At 40.9% G+C, this 24492-nt stretch overlaps 1 protein-coding gene across 3 annotated transcripts in view; it reads left to right on the forward strand.

Annotated features, from left to right (window-relative positions):
• The window catches only part of coa6 (cytochrome c oxidase assembly factor 6), a 28131-nt gene extending 3639 nt beyond the window's left edge, over window positions 1-24492 (forward strand). Inside the window, exons 1-3 of one of the 3 annotated variants that reach the window (XM_008297666.1) lie at window positions 22412-22605; window positions 22996-23151; window positions 23727-24492. In XM_008297666.1, coding sequence (XP_008295888.1) covers window positions 23008-23151; window positions 23727-23825 — 243 coding nt within the window. In that variant the 5' untranslated portion in view covers window positions 22412-22605; window positions 22996-23007 and the 3' untranslated portion in view covers window positions 23826-24492. Of the gene's footprint in view, window positions 1-22411; window positions 22606-22995; window positions 23152-23726 lie in introns of those variants that run through there. The other 2 variants (XM_008297668.1, XM_008297669.1) reach the window with 2 other exon arrangements.

The following is a 24492-nucleotide window of genomic DNA, read 5'->3' on the forward strand; positions in this document are numbered from 1 at the left end:
CTATGTGTGAGTGTGTGTGCATGTATGTGATTAGTAATCCAGTAGCAGTTCAGTGGAGCGGGGTTGCAAACTAATACGTAAGGTTTTGGTGTGGGGGAAAAAAAAAAGAAGATTCTTTTTTTCAGACTTTCTTGTGATCTGAAAGCATTGATCTCTCTTTAACTGGAAGAGCTTAAAGTCTGCTGCTGTTTTAAATAGTAGAAGAAAAAATGGAAGCAAAGAAGGATGAAATATCTGGCTTCCCAAAGGACTGAAAACATGCATTTCCATATTCCAGCCGAGTGTAATTGATAAAAATTACATTAAATGACCAAGAACAGAACAGCTGAGTATATTGCAGATCATATATTCTAGTTTATCTGCAGAAATTTGAAAACGTATATCCTTAAGCATCACTGCTCATCAACAAGTATGGAGACTGTGGATGACATAGTTTCATTGAAGAATCTATTCAACATGCTTTCCATCAGCATTCAGTCTGAATCAGTGGAGTTTCTATGACAACACCTCACAGCGTCATGACAACGGAAGAGCCCCTCATGGCGTGTGGAACACCCTGACTTCCTGTTGGCTTCCTGCTCCAACTCTCTTTATCGCCATGGATACAAAACCATCCCCTCTCTCTCTATTTTTCAGTGCAGGGTCACGCCCCCCAATTCCTCACTTGTCTGGCAGACAGCAGACATACACACAGGCTTACAAACTTAACCCTTACGCAAATAAATATATGTGCATGTATTTTTACACACTTACACACAAGCATCAGAGTGCTATTTTAAAGTGTGTGGGTGCATATATATAAATATATGTACTTCTTGGAGGGGAGTCTGCACCAAACGCCCACCCACATACTTCTATTGAAACGTATGTGTGTGACTAAAGAGGGGGGCTGACTGGTGGGGGTAGGGGTTAATCAACTTTCAAACCACTGATTGGTCACAGCCGCAGCCCCTTAATGAACTTTCTCACCGGGAAAAGAAAGTTTATGCTGTGCTGAGATCCAGTTAACTTTTGCTCTGCTCGTCTCTGAATTGCACGCTTGACAAAAGCAATAGACAAGCCTCCATTAGCTTCCATCAAACCAATTGGCTCCGGTTGCCACTAAACCTCAACGCTGCCTAGAATAACAAGCCTATCTGTAGTTTATAAGATGAGAGCCCTGTGACAAGATTTTCACTTTTTCTCAAGGAATTTTGAAAAAAATGGATTCAAGAAACAGTTTCTGTTGTGGTTTACGTCTTTTTTCTCTCTTTGAACCCTGAAGCATAAAAGAGATATTTGTCAGCACCTCAAAAAGCAGCTGCTAGTTTTCACTCTGTATCTCCCTCTCTTGCTTTTGCTCACACTGTTTTCTCTGAAGATTCTCACATACTATAAAATATGCAAAGAAAAAAAATCTCAATTCTTTAATTTAGGAAGCTCTGTGAAATCCAACACAGTTGCCTTTGTCCAGGCGGCACACTTGAGTTAATGAAACCTTGTTATTTCAGATTCAAAGCCAGAAACTTCTGTTACAACCACAAAAAAACAACGATACCAATGGAATACTGTATATGATGATGACTTAAGGAGTGCTTCAAACCTAAACAGATCTTTTTGAATTAACTCTACGACACATTATTGCAGCAAAGTAAAAATTGTTCTGTGCAGCTCGTAAGATAAAGATTCTTTATAACTGCTAATTACTTCTGTGATTAAAGACGTAATATCCACTGAACTCTTTACTTTTCTTAAGTATTGTTTCTCATCTTATCAACACCTGTTTGCAGTTTTACAGTGTGACACCTCGCTCAGATGGTCATAATTTGCATTTACAGTACTGTCTGTTATTAGTGTTGCACAACAGAATAACATTGTCAGCATTAGCTCGAACATTTACCAGGCTAGTTATGTGAAATACATGGCACATAGTCACTGCAACAATTTTCTATTAATGATGTGGTACAGTCAGTATGGCTGAAAATAAGCCCCTGAATGGTGTTTAAACAGAAGCACCATCAGGGCTGCAGCTAATGAGTCACCATCGATTTTGTTCTTTCACAGCCAGACATATGTCCACAGTGCTGTGTCAGTGTTGGAGAATGGTGTGGCTGCACTCATTATCATTCTGCTATAGAGGGGAAACACGTCTGGCTTGTTTGTATTTCCTTAAACTAAATACAACTGTCCTGAGTGGCACTAAGCCCAGGGTGCAGAAACAGTACTCCTGCAAAACAGCATCATGAGGGAATTATTTTGGTGAAACACTTGCATGTGAGGATTTGAGCACTGTTTTTAGAAAACAGTAAAAGACGTATGTCAGCTGTACAGCATTCACTGATAGAAAAGACTGTGTGATAATCAATGTTCTACGGTGAAGTTCACACTTTAGCTCTGGATTAGCTCACTGGACTCATTAAATCTGCTGACAATTACCGAGCTGCATGTAGCTCTGGCAGAAATGAATTAAACTGATATGACAGAAGATTGCGTGATGTGGAACAGATCAGTACATTGGTCAAGCCAATGTCACTGGCACATGTCACTGCCAGAGTAAAAAGATGTGTCATGACCGTGTCAGAAAACGGATCGGGCATCTCGGTCCTGTGAGACTGAGTCTGAGCTTGTCTGAGGTGCGTTCACAAGGTGTCTTGGTTCTGCAATTGTAGTAAAATCAGACTCATGGCACAGATAAGCCATTATTATTTTCAGCATGTAGGTTGCTGCTTGGGGAATGTTGTTTCCTGTAGCGAGGAGGATTTTGAAAAGGGGAGGTCAGGCTTATCCCCACAGTCTACACCCAGTGGGCCAGAATAACTATCAATTAATCTTTAATGCGTTGCTTAGTATTTTATCCGTATAATGTCAGAGAATACAGATAATAAATTATTAAACGTCAGAAATGCTATTATAATTTCTGAGATCCAAGGTGGTGCGTTCAAACATCTTGGTTTGTCTGATTAGCGTCCACAAAATGGTCATCTTCAGAACATAAAGGAAAAAGAAAACCATTAAGTCTTGATATTTAAGATGACAAAAAGTTTGCCATTTTCTGTTGATCAGCTAATCAGTTAATTCAATAATCGACTGATCAATGCAGCTCAAATCTCTAGTAAAACACCAGAGTAAGAATCATGTCACATTTTAGTGTCACTTGGATGAGACGCTTTCTGAAGTAAGGACAACAAAAGTCACAATACATTTGTTGTATTGCTCTGCTGTTGATATTCCAGACATGTACTAATCAGATCACTGCTTCACATTCTCTGCCTTCTGCTTCTGCTCTGATAACTTCACTGCAATTCAACATGACAACCAGGTTTGGTAAAAGAAGCTTTTGGTGATTCTTGGTAAGATCTGTTCAGACCACCGGCTATGTCATGCAACAGCACAAGTCCAATACACAGGCGCAGAGAGCGTAGGAGGTCAGCCTCAAGATGTGGCTGACCTCTGGTGTAGGTCTACAGACGTCAAACAAAGGCTTTAACAACAAGTGTCTGAAAAATTTGCACAACAATTGTTACGCCCTAAACCACAGCAACACCGTGACAGGAAGAACAAAGCTATACAAAAGAGAAATTCTATGGTTATGATGCACTGTGGTGTCTCTGGCCATTAACCAAGCTCTGCATTATAGAGTTGAAGCAGGATTATGAATAAATGAATGCTCTACGAGCAGCGGTATCCAGTTTATATTTGGAGGATAGTCAATAGTCTGATTATTCTCTTCGCACTCCTCAAAGTTTATGTAACTGTCTTTTGAGGAACTGGCCTCAAAGTGTGTCTGTGTCTGTGTGACTGTGTGTGTGTGTTCTCATTTTTGTAAAGTCTTGTGTGCCCATCAGCTGGCCAGAAGTGCACTAGCAAGGTTCTCTCCCTCTCCGGTAGCCTCAGTCCTTGGTGCCAGCCTCTTAAAAAAACAACAGTAGCTTTTGTATGTGGGCACAGACAGAGACAGACGGCCATTGTCAGCTGCTGTAACTTCAGACAGACTTTCTGAACTGGAGAGACCACAGAGAGAGCACTGGCATTTGTGGATTGAACATTTGAGCGTTGGTTTCAGTGACTTAGCTTCATTCTTCCTCTCCTTTTCACCTTTTGTTCTCTGTCATCCTGCCATCCTCCGTTCTCTGCTGCAAACTCCTCTGCTCATTATCTCTCTATTCAAATGTTGAATATAATTATTTTCTCTTGTCATCCGTCACCTTCCCCTTACCTCTGTAATCACAGGGAAAGATGTGAAACACTAATCGTTATTTTATACTATTAATATATAGCACAAGATGAATGATCAAGATGAATTCTCATTGTCATTATTGCTATAGGCGTCGGTGTGTGGATGTGTGGTGGGTGGTCGAACAGCATCTGAAACATCCTCCTCCTCCTCTGACGCCAGAATCAGGGGCTGCATCTGAACCTTCCAGTAAGTTTCCAAAAGCGACAACTCAACCTTCACATCCACTCTAGCTGTGACTGGTCAGGTGCTGGCAGGTGGCAAAGTCCAGCTGGACTTGAACTTCTCTCTCCAGGTCTCTTCTTTCATTTCTAACACAACTGTTTGTGGCACTGTGGGAAGACTGTCTGGAAAGATGTGCAGTTATCCCCACATTATACATCTTATCGCCCATCTCTCTACAACAGCAAACGTGTCAAGCCATATCCGTCAGGTGACGCATCTTACAAACGAATGGGTTCATTTGAATATGCATAGCAGTGCACCTTCAACCATCCTCATACCTGATTAAAACTAAACTATACCGTGCCTTAGAAAAGCTGAGCTGACTTTTGACCAGTTATCCTATTTCACACGAACATATTTAACCACATTTGCCGATAATACAGCCTGAGCCTTCTACTAGAGGTATTAAAGTAATACCTCACTGCAAAATCTATTTAGTATCAAATAATAGCTTCCTGTGAAACCCACATAGGTGGCCCTGAAAATGTTCTACTTTGCTCCATTGTAAAGGACAGAGCTTGGTTTCCCAGCAATGTGTGCCACGCATGATTGCAGTGGAAGCCCAAATTCATAGAAACCTCTCAAACCACTCCTGAAACATAATCCCCATCTCCATTGTTGATCCTCATGATCAGTGTGTTTCAAACACTCTGAGATTCCCCATATCATCTGCGCCTTCATTTATAAGCCCTCCTACCTCAGCTGCCAAGACATTTAACATCGTTAGCTGAGTTCAAAGTTATAACCATGACACTAGATCACAGGAGAGACTAGCTTTGAAAGTTCCTCATACAAACTCTGAACTGGAGGAGACTGGTTTCCAGTTGTGGGCACATTCCTGCTGAAATGAGTTGTAGCACAGCTTGAAACTGGAGATACTCATTCCTCTGCAAGACTTCAAGTTTTACTAGCTCACATTTAGAATAATGTTTGCAAAACTAATGTGGTCGTGCATGTGTGATGTTTGTTTGGAGTGATTGACTTTCAATATGAGCATGGAACATTTTCACTGTTGTGAATGTGTGTAAATAATTAGTTTTTAGGTCTGTCTTGTAACTCAGATTTTGATCTCAGAAAGACTGAAAAAATCAAGCTTCAAGCAAAGTCAGGTTCGTGCTGCAGGAATTTTACAATCCTAACAGATTTTGAAATGTGTGTCACGCGCATAAGTCGAAACTTCCGAGATATTCTTCTTGCTAATCTCAGGCATACACACACCACAAGATTTGAAAATAATGGTGCATCATACACTACAGGATATTATTAAGATCGTCATGCCGGAGGGAATAATCAGGGAGCAGAGCACCATCTTATATGTGCGATGCAGCAAATTCCTGTCAGACAAGGAATACTTTGCAGTGAGAAAAACAAAAACAGAAGGCTAAACAAGTTTGTATGAGGAAATGGCTGGGTTGGGTTAACACTAGCTTCAAGGGCTGGCATGCTTACCATTACTTCGTTACCATCCTGATGTTCCCAGTAAGTCTGCAAATAGTTCTGGATGTTTCAGACCGGATCTGTAAAACTCTCACAGAAAAATCTGGGCCACACATCAGTTCAGACCAAGATCCCAGGTTTTTCCTCCAACTGTCAGGAGGGGTGAAACAGGTAAACCAGTCTGAAAGTCCTCCAGTGTACACCCAGCATAACTGGCATCATCATCAAATACAGCTTACAGCTCTGAAAGCTTTCAAGAATCAGTGTAATAGGCAAGTCACCAGTGACGCAATACATGAAAGAAACAAATTCAGTACATAGATCAAGGATGGAGAAGCAGATGATGCTGCAGGAGCTGTTTTCTGAAGTTGCTATGCTTCGATTTTGCAATTACTGGGTCCCGTAAGTTGGTGTTCTCAGCAAACACATGTCCACGCACTGAAGGTCTAAAACTCAACTTGGTCAAACACAAAGCCAGACATACACACACGTACCAATACGTACATGCAGACACCAGTGTTATAGACTCAAGCTAGATTTCGGTGATGTATTCCTCAAATAAAGTACAAATTGGGAGGAGTGACGAAGAGAGAGGAGGGTGTCTGTCAATGTCCCATTAAAGCCAAGAATGTTCAGACACAATTTTTGTGCGCGAGCAACTAATAGTGCATCATTGACATGCTGTATGAGAGCCTAAACCTACAGAGAGGGTTCTGATCTCTTTTAGCTGTTCTGCTCTGTTCGGTTTGGCTCATGTATTACATTTTATTTCACTTTCACCTCTGAGACTTTGTATTCCTCCAATCACTGCTGACAAGAACAACCACAGTAACTAGTGAAAAAACTTTTGACTGACATAAGTGTTTCACTGAGCTGAATTTCCTGTCCAGGCTGCTCAGCATCAAAGAGATCCATGGCCCAGACCGGCTCAAAAATATCCGTGACCGTACGCTGCCACACTAAGAGCAGACTGCAGCTAAGTGGATTAAAGAAAAGGAGCCCTTATGAACATAATGCTTTAGATGGAGATGCCAGACAAAAACTCGTAGTTAGAGGGGGAGACACAGAGGGAAGGAAGACAAATTATCACAGTAGAAAGCAAGCAATCAATTATTCAATACAACATCTGTGCTCTTTAGCAATGCCGTCACTGTGGTGACTTTAACAGTGCATCAGTATACTCAACATTCAAGTTTAGTTTTGAGAGATTTGAGAGACCAAGTTTGCATCACACAAAAATGCTGAACATTTTCCCTCATTCAAGAGGATTTGACTGCATTACAAAACAAAACTTTTTACTACAATATCATCATCTCCTAAATTTGTTGCCAAAAGCAGTAAAATCAGATTATATTTTTTTCAGCTTAAAACCAGACAGTTAAGAAGGCTTTGGGAAATCTTTCTAACAAGATTTATTTCCCTCAGTAAAGATTTTTATTTGGTTGGTTTACAGAGCTCAACTCCATCAGGCTGCGGGAATTTGTGTGTGTGTGTGTGTGTGTGTGTGTGTGTGTGTGTGTGTGTGTGTGTGTGTGTGTGTGTGTGTATGTGTATGTGTGTAAATTAGTGCACGCATAATCTCATCTTAAGCATGGAGTTAAAGCTAGATGGAGGGAGACACAGTTATATCTCACACACTATATACAGTCACAAAACAGAAGAGATGAGAATAGAAATAATTTAATAAACAGTGGTTCATTTAATATGAGTCAACACTTTGGCACCAACAGTGTTCAGTCTGTGCTTGAGGGTCAGCATGAAGCAGCACTGATATACTGTATGATGTTGATGCCAATATCCCTGTTTCGGTTAACGGAGCAGTCTGTTAAGAGTAATATCAGAGGGCTTCAGGAGGTTGAAGGGTTCATAATCTGTCAGTTCTGCCAAAATCTCTCCTTAATGCAGTTTTAAACACATAGTAAGGCCTTTCTACCACTTGGGGTTTCTCAGTCAGACCCCTTTGATGACGTTGTAAAGTAGCGTGGTAGCATTACCGTTGTTCGATTGCCGATGAAAATTTACCTGACATAACTCAAGCAGAACTTCTGTTCATAGATGAGGTAAAGTACTAAAGTTTTACTCCTGTGAGTCACGTATTCACGATGTGTAATTTAATTCTAATGTAATAGCTGCAAGTAATGTTAGTTAATGTAGCTCTAGCTGCTGCCTTACAATTATATGATTCACCTATTCATGCAGCTACGGCTGCTAACCTTATGTCGCGAATTCAAAAGTGTGGTAGCCCAGCGTTGGTATTTGTGGTAAAAGTAATCAGCATGCATGCATGATCCATCATGAGTAACACAAACAACAGAATAAAAAACAACAGAGTAGCTAGCCAGCTAGTTCCCCTGCTTCATCTTCTTTCTTCCCAAGTATTTGACGTATCCCCAGCTACAAGAGGTAAAGAGGATATGATGCCATTTGGCCATATTAGGCTAGCTCAAAGCTTTGTGCAAGTTCTGAACGCATGAACAGCCCCTATAGAACCTCTTCTATCTTCAGGGAAGAAAAAAGCACCTGCTCTGGGGTAGATACATGTCACCTGCCCTGAAAAACTGTTGTGCAGGTCTTAACGCTGATGCCCTCTCCATGTCCTTATCAAGTAGCAATCTACTGTCTAACTCCATCTTAAACGTAAAATTCTCCATTTTGGCTAACATAACAAACTCTCCATTGTGAGACTTCCAACATGCCTAGAAAACTGGAGATACATCCAGTAACTACAGTTTGTCCATTTTTTGGCCCACTAAGTGTTGATGTCCCAGTCAAAGATGTTGGATCCTACACTGCAATAGAAACAGACATACTAAAAGTAGCAATGAAAGGGACTATTCCTGTAAATGTTGCACCACCTCTCAAATAAAATGAGATAGTTCTCTGGGTCTGAACATAGTTGGACACATTTGGGATCATGTAAGTACACAAGTCAACAAAATACTGGTCTAGTCGTTTTAAGGCAATGGTAAATGAAGTAGTAAGTTTCTTGATATCTTTAAAGGTAAGCGTTGGTTAACCGTAGCTGTATTGACATGCCAACTGTGATCTCCTACGCATCTGACTGCATCTCGTAACTGCTCTCTTCATATTATTCCTGGATTTACACATTCAGTATGATATGTGTGCCAGAATGTATGTGCCAGTATTTTGTAGGCAATTACTGTCACAGCATCAGGCTTCCTATTATGCCACCGGATGCAACCCCTCTGGTTCAAATGCTCAGAGTGCACTGGAGCGGACAGATGGTATCTCACAAGCAGAACATATGATCACAGAAGTCACACTAACCGTAATACATTAAATATGACATAGTGTATGTTGGTACGTTGCCCAGATTTTTCGATGGGAAATGTTAAGGGGACTCCTGCTATTTATTGTGTGATAGAGTATTTTAATTTAATCAGTATGAACGGCTCATGTAGACGCCAATCAGTGGCAGGTAGACGATGGCTGTGTCTAACCAATTCTAGCCAACTGCCAAATGTATTTACCCCACAATACACCAAACCACTTTAAGTTCAGTTACATTCATTAAAATATGTATAAATAGGAGCACTGTCTGCAGCTGGACAATGTAAAATTCATTCTGTGTGTCTGAGAGGCATGGCGTGTCGACTCTGGTGGTATCACGCTACTGCAACAAAACCTGAACATCCTGAAGATATAACAGTGAGTCATCTCATAAGAGAAAAAGCTGTGCAGTCTGTTAGGGGTGTAAATGCACCATCACTAACGCCAGAATAGCCCAAGCAATTACAGGAAGAAAGTAACAGATGCAGTTTGGCGTGTTTTGAAAGCTGAGTGGAATAAGGTGAAGACTGGGCGACTGCTGTGAAGTTGTATGAACACCAGAGGAGAGGAGCCCAGACTTAACCACCATGCTGAGCCCAATCAGATTAGTTTCAAATCTCTAACCAGCAGGATCACAGGATACTACAACTCCAAATTACAGGGCTTTCCAACACTTGTATCCACATATATTCAAAGCCAAAATATTGTGTCACAACAGAAGCTCATATTCTCTCCTCCCTGCTTGAACTGCACATATAGAATGACAGGGAGCAGGTGTGAGCACCACTGAGAAGTCAGATGTATGGCGTATAGAGGGAACCATGCTGCTGAAAAGCATATGGCACAGCGATGAAGGCCATGTTCACTGGCAGAACCGACTGGACCAGAATGAGAGCACCCACAACATCACAGCATTTGTATGTGTGTGTTTGGATGCAAGAGTGTGAGAGAAAGGCTGGACAAGAAAATGTGTGTGATTTTGAGTGGTGTCCAGGCATATTGTGAGACAGATGGCTGAGGAACACTGTGCTTCCTTTCCCTAAAGGGAATGATATATCTTTCACTATGTATCTAAAAACATAAGCTTGAACATAAACGTTTGACAGAAAATTAACTAATTTGTAGGAGATTATTGCAAAGTGAATCATCAAGCATCTGCTGGACTGCAATGTCTTCAGATCACAGCCAAGCTTTGACTGTGCAAAGGCATTTTCAAAAAATGAGCATCAAGATGAATGGGAGAGCAGTGAGAGCTGAGACCTTTAAAACTCCAACAGAAAATGATCTCAGCCTGTCACACGCAGTCTCGGATCCGGAGATCACTTAATTCCAAGGATCTCCAGTTAATTAAGGAGCGGCCTTTTCCCTTCTGGTGACAGCAGGTGGAGGAAGGAGTTAAAGGCCAGTGGAATTTATGGGAAATGTGAGCTTAGTTTCCTGAAAGACAAGCAGCAGCAATCACACTGCTGTGATTAGAAACAACCAATCAAAAGTGAAGGGAGTTCAAGGGATGACAGCACTCACTCACTACATCGTCCATCACCATTAGTCTATTTCTGTACCAAGTTAGTTATTGAATTTAAAAAAAGAAAGAAGTCTCATGGGCTCATCTGAGCTAATCTGATCACACAAAATCTCATCAAATGGGAGCACACAGGTTTGCAGTCAGGACATGAAAACATTCGGAAACCTCTGATCTCGGCTTCCTAAATGGAATGTCATGAGATTCATCTCCTGCACTTTTGAACAAATGATGAAACAAAAACAGCCGGATAACCTCGTTATGAATCGATGTTAAACATTTTAGCATGCTCTGTGATTTCTCAAAGGTCAAATCAAAATGTCACACAAAGCCCTAGTGAAGATGGGTGGATCCTGATTGCCAAGAATCCTTTAGAGGGCTTGAGAAGGTCCTTAGCATGCTTCTCATTATATTAATCATTTCTCAACATTACTAAAAAAGCCTTTTTCTTAAGTCTGCACAAAAATTATCTGCAAAGTTGATGACACATACTTTAAAGTAATGTAACTTCAATTTAATAACAGTGTGTCAGGGAACATTTTTAACATAAACGCACACATATGTAATCGTGTAAATGTTTCAAACTCAGTCAAACATATCTTTGGTACATCTGCACTGTGGTTTCTTCGTACTTATTAGCCAACATAATCCTGATATACGCTTCATGTTTCAGGATAGCAATTGAATATGCCACATTGATTAAATTATGGAATCTGTTTGCATCTTTAATTTGAAGAGCATTAAGTCTGATTAAGATTGACTTTGCAATTCTGATCCATAAAGGGTTAATAAGCCAGAAATTGATACCAGAACTAAAAGAAACTTAATGTCTCAAGCTCCATTGATCTGTTTTATTAAATAAATTTGAAGCAGTGCTGTAGGTCTGCACTATATTATGTCTAAACATGACACTGACGGACCTGATTAGAGTGTTGTGACTTCTATTGGAAATCCTGACAGCTCAGTAACTGTAAATAACAGCTCTGCTACGAGCCTGGTTTTGATGAAGCCTGAGGTGGTGATTCATCTTGATCCTGTCTGAAGGACAACATGTTTATTTGTGTCCAATCCTATTTTTTCATTCTCACTTGATGTATAGATTCAGTTTCTTCAGTTTTACTTCCCCACCTGTTACTCAAATCTGCACCCAGTCCTAATCTCAGATGTCTTGACCGAGGGGGATCTGTGATTTGACATCTGCTCTACTGACACTTATCTCAAGTGGCTGTGTTTTTATCCAGCTATTACAAATTAATGGAAAAACATAATACTGAGGTGGATAAAAAGCAGACAACAAGGTCTGTCAGATAAACATTTAAGGGGTTTCCTGAGATTTTTCAGTCCTGTGAGTACAAGGTGACAAATCTGACATGGATACAGTCATTAGTTAAACTAGAAAAACACAAACTTCATCTTATAGAGCAAATATTTAAGCACAATGATGTCATGCAATTCATTCCTAATTAACAATAGCACATCTCCAATCACTTTTCAGTGTCTTCCTGAGAATATACAATAAACGCATGTATATTTTTAGCACACAAGGAAGCCAAGCACGTTTTCTGTTGAGACGCACAGCGCGTCAATGAAAACAACATTGAGTCTTTATCAAATAAGTTGAGCAGACTCTACGGCAGCAGTTTGAACACCAAACCCTGCATTCACCAATTAACACAGCAAACACACAACACACGGTCACCCTGCACATTTCACTCAACATGTGTTTGTAATAAAAAAAAAAAAAAAAAAAAAACGGCTCAACATGTTCGACGCATGATGATCCCTGCGTGGACTGCAGACCCTTCAAACTAAATTTGAGTGGACAGAAACACTCTCTGGTAGCTCCTACTGTTGGGGCAAAATTCCCCCATCGCGAATGCACGTTATAACACATCTAAAATTCATCTCTCTTTGCCGCCGATTGCAGATTTTCAAACACAGGCTGAAAGTGTGCTGAATATCCGAGGGGATGAAACGGACGCGCCGCTCAATCTTTACCAGAACGTCCACAGCATCACATGTCAGCCACCACACTCAATTAAATCCTGATTTGATTTTTTTTTTTTTCCCTTTCCCTTCCTTCCGCAGTTTCTTACCTATTTGGCCGAAAAGGAGCAGCTGGGAGATGATAATATGGGTCCTTAGAACTGCCGTGTCCATGGTCTCGGCGAGCGAATTAGACGTGAAGAGGCAGAATGTGGGTTTAAGAGGGGACGGACGGCGGGTCGGGTGCGTAAAGATGCGCTAAGAGGTCATCATTCCGCCTCTCCTGCCTCTGAGTGGAGCGGCAGGGCTGCGGGGCTCGGATCCGGTGCGGTTCGTCACGGCTTGGGTTTGGTTTTGAGGAGTGCGGGCTCCGCTGGCTGGTTGGATGGTTGTGGACGCGCACTCACGTATATCGCTATAAGAGACGGAGCTGTGTGTGCGTGTGTGTGTGTATATGTGTGTGTGCGCGCGCGCCGCCCACTGCCCTTAATGGAAATCACTGTAGCGCTCCTACAATATTCTTCTGACATGACTACAGGGACATGATGTGTCTGCAGCATGTAGAGATGATTTAACACGCAGGGCAGCCGCAGCAGAAACACAGGATATTCCCTAGATTTTTACACTATTTGTGATAAATGGGAACTTGTCATTTCTGGCACTGCAAGAATAAATTATAGACGAAATATGATGAAGACAAAGTGTAGCTATGCTCAGTTACAGTGCTTTATAGTGGTCTGAGTAGCACTGACCTCCATTGTCATGTACAGTATTTATGCTACCTTTGTTGTCTCTGCACATGATCTGATCTGATCATTATGACAAGTGCATGCGAGGAAATAAACATGACAAATAAATGGTGTTCACAGATGGGAAGACATCAAGCAAAAAGTATGATGAGGCCACTTCAAGCGTCTAAAATCTAATGGGGGGCCTTCGCAAAAACTTTCATTTGAGTAACTAAGAAAGCATCAGGAGGGAATCTCAAAAAAGCGATGAAAGGGCTTCGGTCTGCAGCAGCGTCACACAAAAAAAATAAAGGAATGTGGATCCAACCAAGCCAGGACTGTCCCACAGCGGAATCAGTGTGTGTGTTTTTGTGATGGTGCTGAGATCTGGCAGCGGTTGGGGCTGCAGGATTCCCATGAATGACACAGGACTGAGTGTGCCCGTGCATGTGTGTGTCTTGTGAGAAAGAATGAGCGTGGTTCCACAAGCAACAGGCTTCAATGGTGCAAAAACACACAGTCGTGGGGGCTCGTAAATGTTTGTGAGTGTGAGTGTGCGTAAGACAGGCTTCAGTCACACAATAACATGCAGCTCTAGTTACGCGGTGTGCATTAATTAGCATAAATTAAGAGAGATAATCCCGTTTAATTCAGGCGGGAGCCTTGTCTCACTTGTTGGACCAACATTTTTTCGGATGCTTGTTACAATATCCTCTCTGCCTCCGTGCTTCCGGGACATAAGCCTGTATGTGTGTGCATGACTGTGAGAGGGAAAGAGTGTGTCTTGTGGAATAACATGTTGATTGTGGCATCAGTCTGTGTAATTGCAGACAAAAATAGAGGAAATAGAGGACACAAAAATAAGAGCTGCTGGGGAAAAAAATGCTCTCTTATTAACAAACAGACACACAGACAGGCGCAAACACACTTTCCCACACACACTGCATTTTGGGGCTGAAGCTGAATGACACAAGAAGCGTGTATACAGCAGGGAAACTATAACAAATCATCACAACCTGACACATGTTCACACACAGAGTTGCTGTCTGCTCTGACAAGCAGTGCAGGGAACGATCACAGTGCACAGTCGCCTCCTGCAAAATATCCTGAGCTTTTTCAGATCCTGTTACTGTTGAAAGCTGGTTGCGTTTTCAGTGCACACAGGCAGCTATGGATTATGGATTACGTGTTTGCCCTCTCTTTCCTCTCTCAGACTGTGCATTCATACTGCGAGCTGGAAAAAAACGTCAATAACTTAACAGGGGTTCATTTAGGTTAGCTGTAGGTATTTGGCCACGCTCTCAGGGGTCCTTAAAAAGCAAAGATTTGATTTTAATGGAGCTTTGAGAAAAGCCGTACCCCCCAGCTTCAGTCAAAAAATGTTGATGCTACACTGGTTACTGTGGACAAAGAGACAGCCACAATATTAAAACCACTGACGGTGAACTGAACACACTGATCATCTCATTACAAAGTAACATCCTGCACGGAGACCTTGGGTCCTTGTCCTTGTCAACACCAGACCACAATAGCAGTGGACTCACCCAGCAGGACAACACACCCTGTCATGAAACAAAAACTGCTCAGGAACAGCTCAAGGAGCCCAACAGACTCCAACGTGTTGACCAGGCCTCCAAACTGCCCACATCCAAATCTAATTGAGAAGCTACAGGATGTGCTGGAACAATTCTGATCCACGGAGGGCCCACCTTGCAACCTAACCACATCAGATCTTATGATAATGTTGCAGTGCCAAACACCACAGGACAGACCCTGGAATCCCATTTCCATGACCCAACAGGAAGTAAGCTGCACAATATTAGACACAAAGTTAAAATGTTGTGGTTAATTGGTTCATAACCTAAATCGAGTCTGACAAAAAGTCATAATGTGTTCAAAAAATAAGTGTTATATAACGCTAGTGTATAGCACTATTTTGTATGTGAGGTTTCTCCTTTAGGGACCATGAACACCACGTTTCCTGGCAACCAGCACTGACAATATATTTAAGGGATTTAAGGGATAATTAGACCGATGGACCAACTGCCTTGATCTTCTGACTTCATTGCTAACAGAGCAAGAAATTTAGAGGAAACTTTCCCCAATCAAGCGTTTGCTCACAAATGATTTAATTCTGAAAATTCCAAAGAGCTATCCACGCCAAGGTTTTTCAAGAAGTGGCACAATTGTTGCACCTGCCCTTTAAAACATTCCTGTCTCATTGACTGTTTCTAACTTACATTTTGAGGATGTACATATATATATATATGTGTGTGTGTGTGTGTGTGTGTGTGTGTGTGTGTGTGTCCTGTTGCCATGGGAGTGGATGTCGTTTCCGAGTTGACAGTGATATTGACTTCCAGGGGTGGCAACTGGAGGTCAGTATCCTGGACACCATTGGGTTGACAAATACTGGTCGATGTGTGCGCAAATGTCTGTGTGTGAGTGTTGTGTGTGTGTGCTTGTGTGTGTGTGTATGTGTGACAGAGAGAGAGAGAAAGAGAGAGACCTTATTGGTGGTCGATACCTGCTATGGAGAAATGTGGCGCCATGTGTTGTTAGTGCTAAACATGTGCCGTGCTTGGTTGGAAATCAGCATATGTGTTCTCAATAATTAACAGGCAGGTAGACCAATGTGTCAGTATTGGGGAAAGTTCCTTTGGGGAGATTCTGCTCTATTTTGTAATCAATGAACTCCTACTCTTCTAAGTCTAGTGAATCAATAAAATCATCTGTCTTTAAAAAATGTGAAAAGAGCAAAACTCAGACATGTTGTAGAGAGGACAGTAAAGTCATGGTTGCCATTCATCAGCAGCATCGACTCGTTTCAGAAAACAGTGACTGCCTGTATCTGTGTGTAGAAAGGTGTATCTGATAGTGAAACTGAAAGTGAGCGAGAGTGTGTGCCTTTAGCTGTGCATTTGGCCTTTTAACAGTCTGGGTATAGAAAGGTGTCCAACTGTGATGTGACATTTACCTTCCTGGCATACTAAAGGTTCCAGCACAGATCTTGACATCATATGACTCATCTCACACTCGAGAATCTACTTATCATGCGTGGAATCAAAACTGTTAATGCATTATTCACACTTGAAGCACACTTTCTCATATTATCGACTTCTTAATTTCGCATTTCTCTCTGGGCAGGAGAAGCCATCTTGAACGCATAAATACTGCATGACATGACTGTGTCTAGCACACGGTGATAAATGGAATGAGTGAACACAAATCTAGATGTGTGGATCATTTCCAGTCACACTAAGTGACGTTTATACTGTCACATCATTAACCTTTCTCCAATGAATCTGATGAAAGAGTTCACATGACAGTGTCTCTGAGTCACCAGGAATAAAGGCAAGATAGGGGGACAAAATGACAGTAAGAGATGATTAACAAGGACACTGCATTATACTGATGGCCTCATATTTTGTTATGTTGTTGTTTGAGTGTTGAGAAAGCACACCGTCACCTTATTATGCTTTGTCAGTTCACACTACGTACCAGTGGAGAACTGGTCAGAAAGCAGCTGTATCAAATGCAAACAAAGACTTTTAGCGAGCATAACCAACAAAAATAAGGAAGCTACAGTGAGATGAACGTAGCTGAGGGAAACTGCAAGATGTAGTTCATTTGTAATCTGACAAAAGCAATAAAGAGCAAATAATCCAACTGACTGGTATGGGTCAAAGTAAACTAGTTTGGCTTAGAAGTTACATGCACATATTGTTTGCAATTTTAGGAAAAATTACTGAAACTACATTATGTACTATGCCCAACAATTCCCTTGCAACTTTATCTGTTTAATCGTTCAGTTTCTTTGAAGTGGGGTTCTATGAGGTACTTATCAGTAGTCAGTGCATTACAGTAGATGACGGCCACAGTTTGGAGAAGCAGACAGGGGTACCTGCACAGCAGCACACTGATGCGGATGGAGTCAACAGGAAAGAATATTTTGCCACCTAAAAAAGTGTCTCACCTAAATAAAAAAAAAAATTCAATAAATCAATATCAGTTTAAAGTTGCAGTGGGCAGAAGACTGAAAAGGAAAACAACAATTTTTCTTCCTCTCCCCTTTCTATTCCAAACCACTCCAGCCACACAAACATGTGGTTCAGACACAGATAGCCAAACTAAAATTCAGCATTTTTTTAGTAGCTTCATCTGGGATTCAAACCCCACACTCCCACGTGACAGTCCTCCGTCCAATTCACATCCTGTTGTCACTGTGGACATCATTAGAATTTGTACTATCTCACATGCTCTGTGTGAGAAGTCCTGCAATTGGCTAAGGTCTCCCGTCATGGGCCAGATTTTCTAAATAATGGAACTATATATAAACTGTATTTATTTTGCTGTCAATCAGCCCTCTTCAGCAGGTAGTTGAAGTCTATCAAAGTCCACTGTCAAAAACAGTAACTTTACCTCACAGCACATTGGTATACCACTACCTCAGCCACGTTGTTTGTGTTTTTGTAAATAGCTAAAACATAAAAGTCACACAGTGGTAGGCCAGCAAAATGCGCATTCTGCAAGGTAAAAATGTTGTTTCTGTCTAGTGGCTCTAGAGCGAGCATAGAGCGACACATCTGCTTCAGCTCTTCATTGAAAAGGGCTGACTGACAGCAAGGTAAAGTGGTGAAAATATTCTAAATAAAGTGCACACTTTAACAGATACTGCGTTTCTTAAGCAGGCACTTTTTTTAGGCGGTTAAAATACATTTCACAGCTGACCTCGTCCACAGCACTTCAGTGGTTAGCTCCTGTGCTGGTCCTCCTCTCCGTCTCCAAACTGAAGGCATACCAACCATCATCTATCGCAGGAAATACACTGACTGCTGAAACGTTTTTCACACGACACTGCTTCAAAGGAGCCAAACAATCCCTTTAGACCTAACTGTCGTATGTCAAACACTGCCATCCTTCTCTTGACATCCCCTCTGCAGTGACACTGACTGACAGGTGACAGTGAGCTCATGACCACTGCAGCCGTACAGGTGCTCATACAAGAAGAGGCTCATTTCAAAGTTAAAAAGTATTTCTCTCACTGAAGTACCTGTTTTTTCCATTAGTGACACTAGTCGTGACAACGCTGAATGGATAATTTATCATACTGCTGCAACTAACTGCCCCTCCTCATGTTTCTAGGCCTCTCCACAAATAATCTGATGCCAGCTTAGATGGCTGCTGCTGACAACATTGCAGTGGGAGGAAGAGGAAATGCTTTAGTGCTTTTAATAGCTTCGCAATGACACTGTGGATCAGCTACCTCACTACGTCGCTTTAAAAAACTGAAAATAAGAGTTTCAAACAGAATGAGAAAATAACTTTTGAGAGCTATCAGAGCCTCTCTCACACAACGTCGAAACTAGCAACGTATTAAAGCTATGCAGTGGTGAGAGCCTGCGTTACCCAGATGGATGATCCACTAAAACTGCCAGGATTAAGCTTCAAATCCCACTGATGACACCTACTGCACGTTGAATATAGAAATGTAAATAAAAATGACAGTACTGTCAAGCGAAGCCAAAGCACTCAACAGAATAAGCAGAGAATGCATGCTGGAAATAGAGAACACAGGGAATATTAACTGACAAGGAAAAAGCTTCCCTCTATCCTTTTCTTTTGGTTGTTTGAAGGTATATATTTCCCTTCTGAATATCCTATACATCTCATAATATCCTGGTAGTTGTTCTGAATAGCACATATGCTAATCCTCCACTAATTCCTCCGAAAATGACGGCAAGCATTAGTGTTTTATTCCCTGGTTTTGCAGAAAACAGCCATTTCAGGGGTCAAAAGTTCACAAGGGAATGTGGCTTAACGATCAGCATGGCGTGATGAACATGTGCATAAGCCAATGTGGCCGGTTTAAGACATTGACCAGAGTTTGGCCAGGATGAGGTGTGATATCGAATGGCAATAAGCACTCTCCTGGCTACAGTCAGTAAACTGTGTTTCTATCGCAGACACAGTCATATTAAATAAACTTTAATTGTAATTAATGCTGCTTATAAACATCCAGATCGAGCTTCCATAAATGCAACTGAGTAAACCTAAATGTCTGTTTTTCTGTTTAGACTCCATATTTGTTGTTCATTGCTTTGGGGGGGCTTCTATCAGATACCAGATACTCATGTACCAGTGCATATCATCCTGCCATGTGTTTTGTCTGTCTTGCTGAAATATAAGTCACTCTAAGTGCACAGTGAACTGACATGAGGATGGAAGTTTGTGAGTCACATATACATGAGGGAGACATTCATTCTTCATCATTTAGAGATTTACAACACAACCACAAAACTTTATCGCTTGCCTCAGAGCTTAATGCATTTTTTAAGCTGAACTACATTTGCACAGCAGCTTCATAAGCTGACAACCACCCACTTCTTGTCTCCACATATTGCATGTTTACCATAAGGTGTTTCAACCACCTAGTAGAATCTACCTCATTCCAAATGCACAATAATTCCTGTCCTGAGAAAGGGGCTTCTCTTTTTGGTTTTAATGTTTTCTTTTAGCTTCAAAATGAAACAAATGCTCCATGAAGCTCAAAATGCATCTTTTATGCCTATTAACAAAATATACAATCGACTAACTCAGTCGACTAACCAACCCTGTGGTGGTGAAGTGCAGTCACAATGCAGTTGACAATTTTAGAAACTTTAAAACTTTCTGAACACTCCAAACATTTCTTTTTTTCCTTTGTTCTTTCATGTCCCTAAGAGCCGTTACAATAAATATTGATAAATCAGAGTTTTTCTTCAAAATGCTGTTGTGTTTTCGCTGCAAACTTTGGTCTTAAATCATACTGGAGCAGCCTAAAATGAAAACACTCATTGACAGTGGAGAAAACAAACTTGAAGTGAGGTTGGTAAATGGTGTGTGACATAAATAGTGAATGAAGTTCCGTCTCTGAAGTAGCTCGAGAGACACTCTCAAGTCACACACACATGGGGCAACAAACACTTACTTTCCTAAGAAGGGGGCGAGCACCTCAACCCTGCATTAGGGTGCTTGTGTTTTTTATTCCCCTCAGCCCGCAGAAGCACACGAACTGAGATGGATTGCTGCTGGGAGCCATGGCAACCAGTGGGGCTATTCTCCGTCACTGTGGCTGAGGGAAACGAGAGAGAGTTAATCAACAACACACATTTTCATTTTACACACTGCCCAGCTACACACACACACACACACACGCACACACAACGTAATCATGCAACGACATAGCACCATGTTATGTTGTATTGTGGATGAGGCATCCAGGAGTGAAATAACAGTATGTTTTCTCACGTTTATTTGAATGAATGAATAAATTAATGCGTGCCGACACAAACATAAATCTAACTTTTAGCCTCGAGTTAATGCTACTGCAGAATCTGTGGGAAAAGAAGTGGAAAGTATTTTCAAATCACAACAAAACGGATATTGGTGACGAAACTCTAACTGCTACGTATTCATTCCCCACAACAGTGTAATGCTGTGTTTTCATATGTGAATCTCTCATTTTGATAAGAGGACATCTACTTAATTGCACTAATCCAGCACAAATGGGTCACTGAGGGTCAGCGTTATTCTGCATAATATCCCATCGCTCAGTCAGTGAGGCAGTGTTGTCTTGTTTTCAAATGCTGCCTATAATGACAGCAATTGTAAAGCCCAGCCTCCTGATAGGAGTGCAAAACAGAAGTGAGTACACCGCATGTGTAATATCAATAGCTCAAAACTGCATCACTTTACAGTAATTGCACTGCATAAAGAGTAGGGTATTTGCTCTTTTATAATACAAAAAAAAAAAAAATGTATTTCTGAATAATATGTTTAATCTTGCAGTTCTGTACTGAACGGCAAACAAGGGTGTTTCTCTCGGAGTTTGTCCAGGTTGAACTGTCTAAACTGTAACAGCAGCTCTGATTTCCAATGATAACCCTTGTATCTGCTCTGAAGAGCAAACAGCACACTGTCTGTGGTGTCATTTTAGGAGGACAGCCACCATCTGATTAGAGGTACTATAGCTTGTTCTATATCCTTTGATTACTGCTGCAACTGTGTTTCCACTGATTCTTTGTTGGTCACTGATCTTTGTGTATCATTTTCCACCTTTGTCAAGTGTCACAATCAGACTTTTCAGTTCCTGAGTAAATTCTTTTCCATGCAGAGCCATATTTCAGACACAGCCCATAAGTCCAAAACTGAGAAACCTCTGGTGTTCACAGCTCATTTTATAACCATGTTAATACAGTCAGGATATTTGGAAATACTCTGTTTGCTTTCAGTGATCACAGTTTTTCTAACTTGGGTTGCCAGCGATCTGCTTTTGAGTAAGAATTAAGTTTCTACTTTGAGACCTATTTTAATGTAGTCTTTTGAAAGAATTAGTTTTGATTGTTCATAAGAAGAAATACTCTACTTGTCAACTTAGAAATGGTGCAACAATTGGAAGTGATTCAATTTGGAAAAACATTTAAGTAAAATAAAATAAAGTAATATTACTCTGCCCTGTAAGTTGCAACGAGCAGCATTTCATTTTTTCTTTTATTAATTCTCTTTAGTTTGAGTTTTTAAAAAAGTACTTTGTCATTTAAATGTTTGTTTTATTACCTTTAGAGAAAAATAAGCCAATTCAACAACAACAAAAAACACACCTGTCATGTTACAGTGTTACAGATAAAAGGTTTGGTGTGTATTCGTGTGTACGTTTCATTCCAAAATAAAACCTACTAAGCTAAAGAAGGATGCTACATTAGCTAACAAATCACTCACCTGTTGCTTCCTCTCAGCAGATTTATCACTGCAGCCTGGCGAAACCTGTCGCAAAAATGACATAAGACATTTAAAAAATATAGTTTGGCTCGTATGCTCGTATCAAAAATAGTAATATTGATTTAATTTACTTATGTAGTTATTCTTAATTCTCAAGTAAAACCCTGAAATATCTCACTGCTCTCTCGTTTTCCAACTGCGCCATCACCTGGTCCGTTAGGCTAATCGCGCGCCCCGACGTCATCATCGTGCGACAAGGAAGTGCTGCTGCTGCTGCTCGCGTCCTTCACTTTGCTCAGTAACCAAACACGTTATAAAAGTCTGCTGGCTGTCGATTTGTAAAAGCATTGGGGTGTTTTGGAGGGTTTTATGGAGTAACAGCAGTAAGCAGAAGCAGTGGTTGGAACAAGCAAGTGCTCCGGAAGGTTTTAAGGCTTCAAACAGTGAGTAACAGCCAAGTTTAATACAAGCATGCTCCAACTGACAGCTACTATCAGCTTACCTTGTTTTTATTAGGAGACAAGACATTGGTTTTTTAGAGACCATTTCCTGTATAAATAAATAAAAAAGTAATGTAAACCTACAGTCTATGTTTAAACCTGATGGAAATGATGTGAATAAAGGCTCTACTCAATCTAAAAATACAAAGACTAGTGTAATAGTAGTAATAAATAAATAATTAAAGACATACTGAGTAGAACAGGTTAGTATTTCAGTGGGCCTGCTTCTTGTTTACAATGGTGTCTTTCAATAGTTTAACCATCTTTTAGCACCAGCTATGGCAGGTTCTGCTCTCAATATTCTTTCCTTTTCCATTGTGAACTCCCTCCTAGAGTCCAGCAGCAATGACGGCTCCAAACTCTGCAGAACGAAAGGCCTGCTGGGACGCCAGGGACCTGCTCTGGAAATGTTTGGACGATAATGGTGACAGAGCTGAATCCTGCCAGAAGTTCCAGAGCGAATTTGAGGCAAAATGTCCTGCACAATGGGTAAAATATTTCTGTGTTTTTAAAATTATTGTTCTATTTAGTGAAAAGTTCTCCAGGCTGTAGGGTCAGAAATGAGTAGTGAACACTGTTTACAGTATTTCAGAGTTTTTGAAGTCAGATTCTGCGAATCAAAGTTACATGTTCAGAAGCCTATAAATTGCCTAGATTTAACTTGACACCATTGCTTTCTTTAGAATGTGCAAGTCAGCAAACATTGTATAACAGCTCTACACAATAGCAAGTAGTACTATAGAGTAATTCAGCCATACATGTATGAACTGGTAACCAGTTCAGAAAAACAATAATGATGCAGAAAGCCCCACCCTGCTAGCTGGCAGGAATGGTTCCTTAGGTTTTTTTGTATGAAACCCCAGAAATCTGAATCTGTATTTTTGACACTCATTAGTACATACTCTGGAGTTTCCAGGTGAAAGCCATGGAGCTGATCACTTATTTTGCCTATAATTTGTCTTGCATCAAATAAAAAATGTCATATGGACATGTTACCAAGGTGGAAAGTTTTCACTGAAGGTAGCCTTTAACCTACTGTTGATCTTCTCCATCTTCCCTGACAGGTGAAATATTTCGCCAAGAGGAGAGATTTCTTAAAATACAAAGAGAAAATGCAGAAAGAAGGGTTCAAGCCAGCTGAAGGCCCCCAGGAGGCGTCCTAACCTCTACCATCACAGTCTGCAAGATGAGTGACTTTTCACCAACTTGGGACAGAGATGCAGGACTTGGAAATGAGTTTTCAACTTCATTGTGGACAAAGTACCTTTAGTTCACCTTTATTGTTATTTATTTGTAGACCTTAACGCTGCTATAAGAAATCTGAATGGCAGCACAAGGGAACTGTGTGAACATTGTTTGAGCTTCTATCCTCAGAAATGCAATGAAGTGACATCAGCTCATGTCATCCAACCGAGCCAGTGTAATGTGCTCTTAATGAGTACTGTTGGATTTCACGTGAACGTAACTTGTGTCATTGTGGACAAATTTTTGCAATTGTTACCTGTGAAATACGTAATTACACTGGAGTCCTGCACTCTCATACACATGCTGGGTGCGCGTCCATTACCTAGGATAAGAGTTACCTATCATACCACTGTCCAAGATGCTCTTTCTGTGATTCTCTTCATTGGAATAATGCTGGTGTTTGGGGTTAATGACGTTTTTATGAATTCAAACCCATCATTAATGACACTTGTGTGATTTACAAATAAATGCTGATTCTTACTGATTGCAGAAACTATATAATTCCACAACAGTGCCTCATTGGACAAAATCAGAGAAGTGTGACTGACTTGTGTTGTTTGCGAATAAATTAAATAGACCAAGTGG

The sequence above is a fragment of the Stegastes partitus genome, unplaced genomic scaffold (genome assembly GCF_000690725.1).
Source record: "Stegastes partitus isolate 25-593 unplaced genomic scaffold, Stegastes_partitus-1.0.2 Scaffold1234, whole genome shotgun sequence".
In the NCBI taxonomy this organism is placed as follows: Eukaryota; Metazoa; Chordata; class Actinopteri; family Pomacentridae; genus Stegastes; species Stegastes partitus.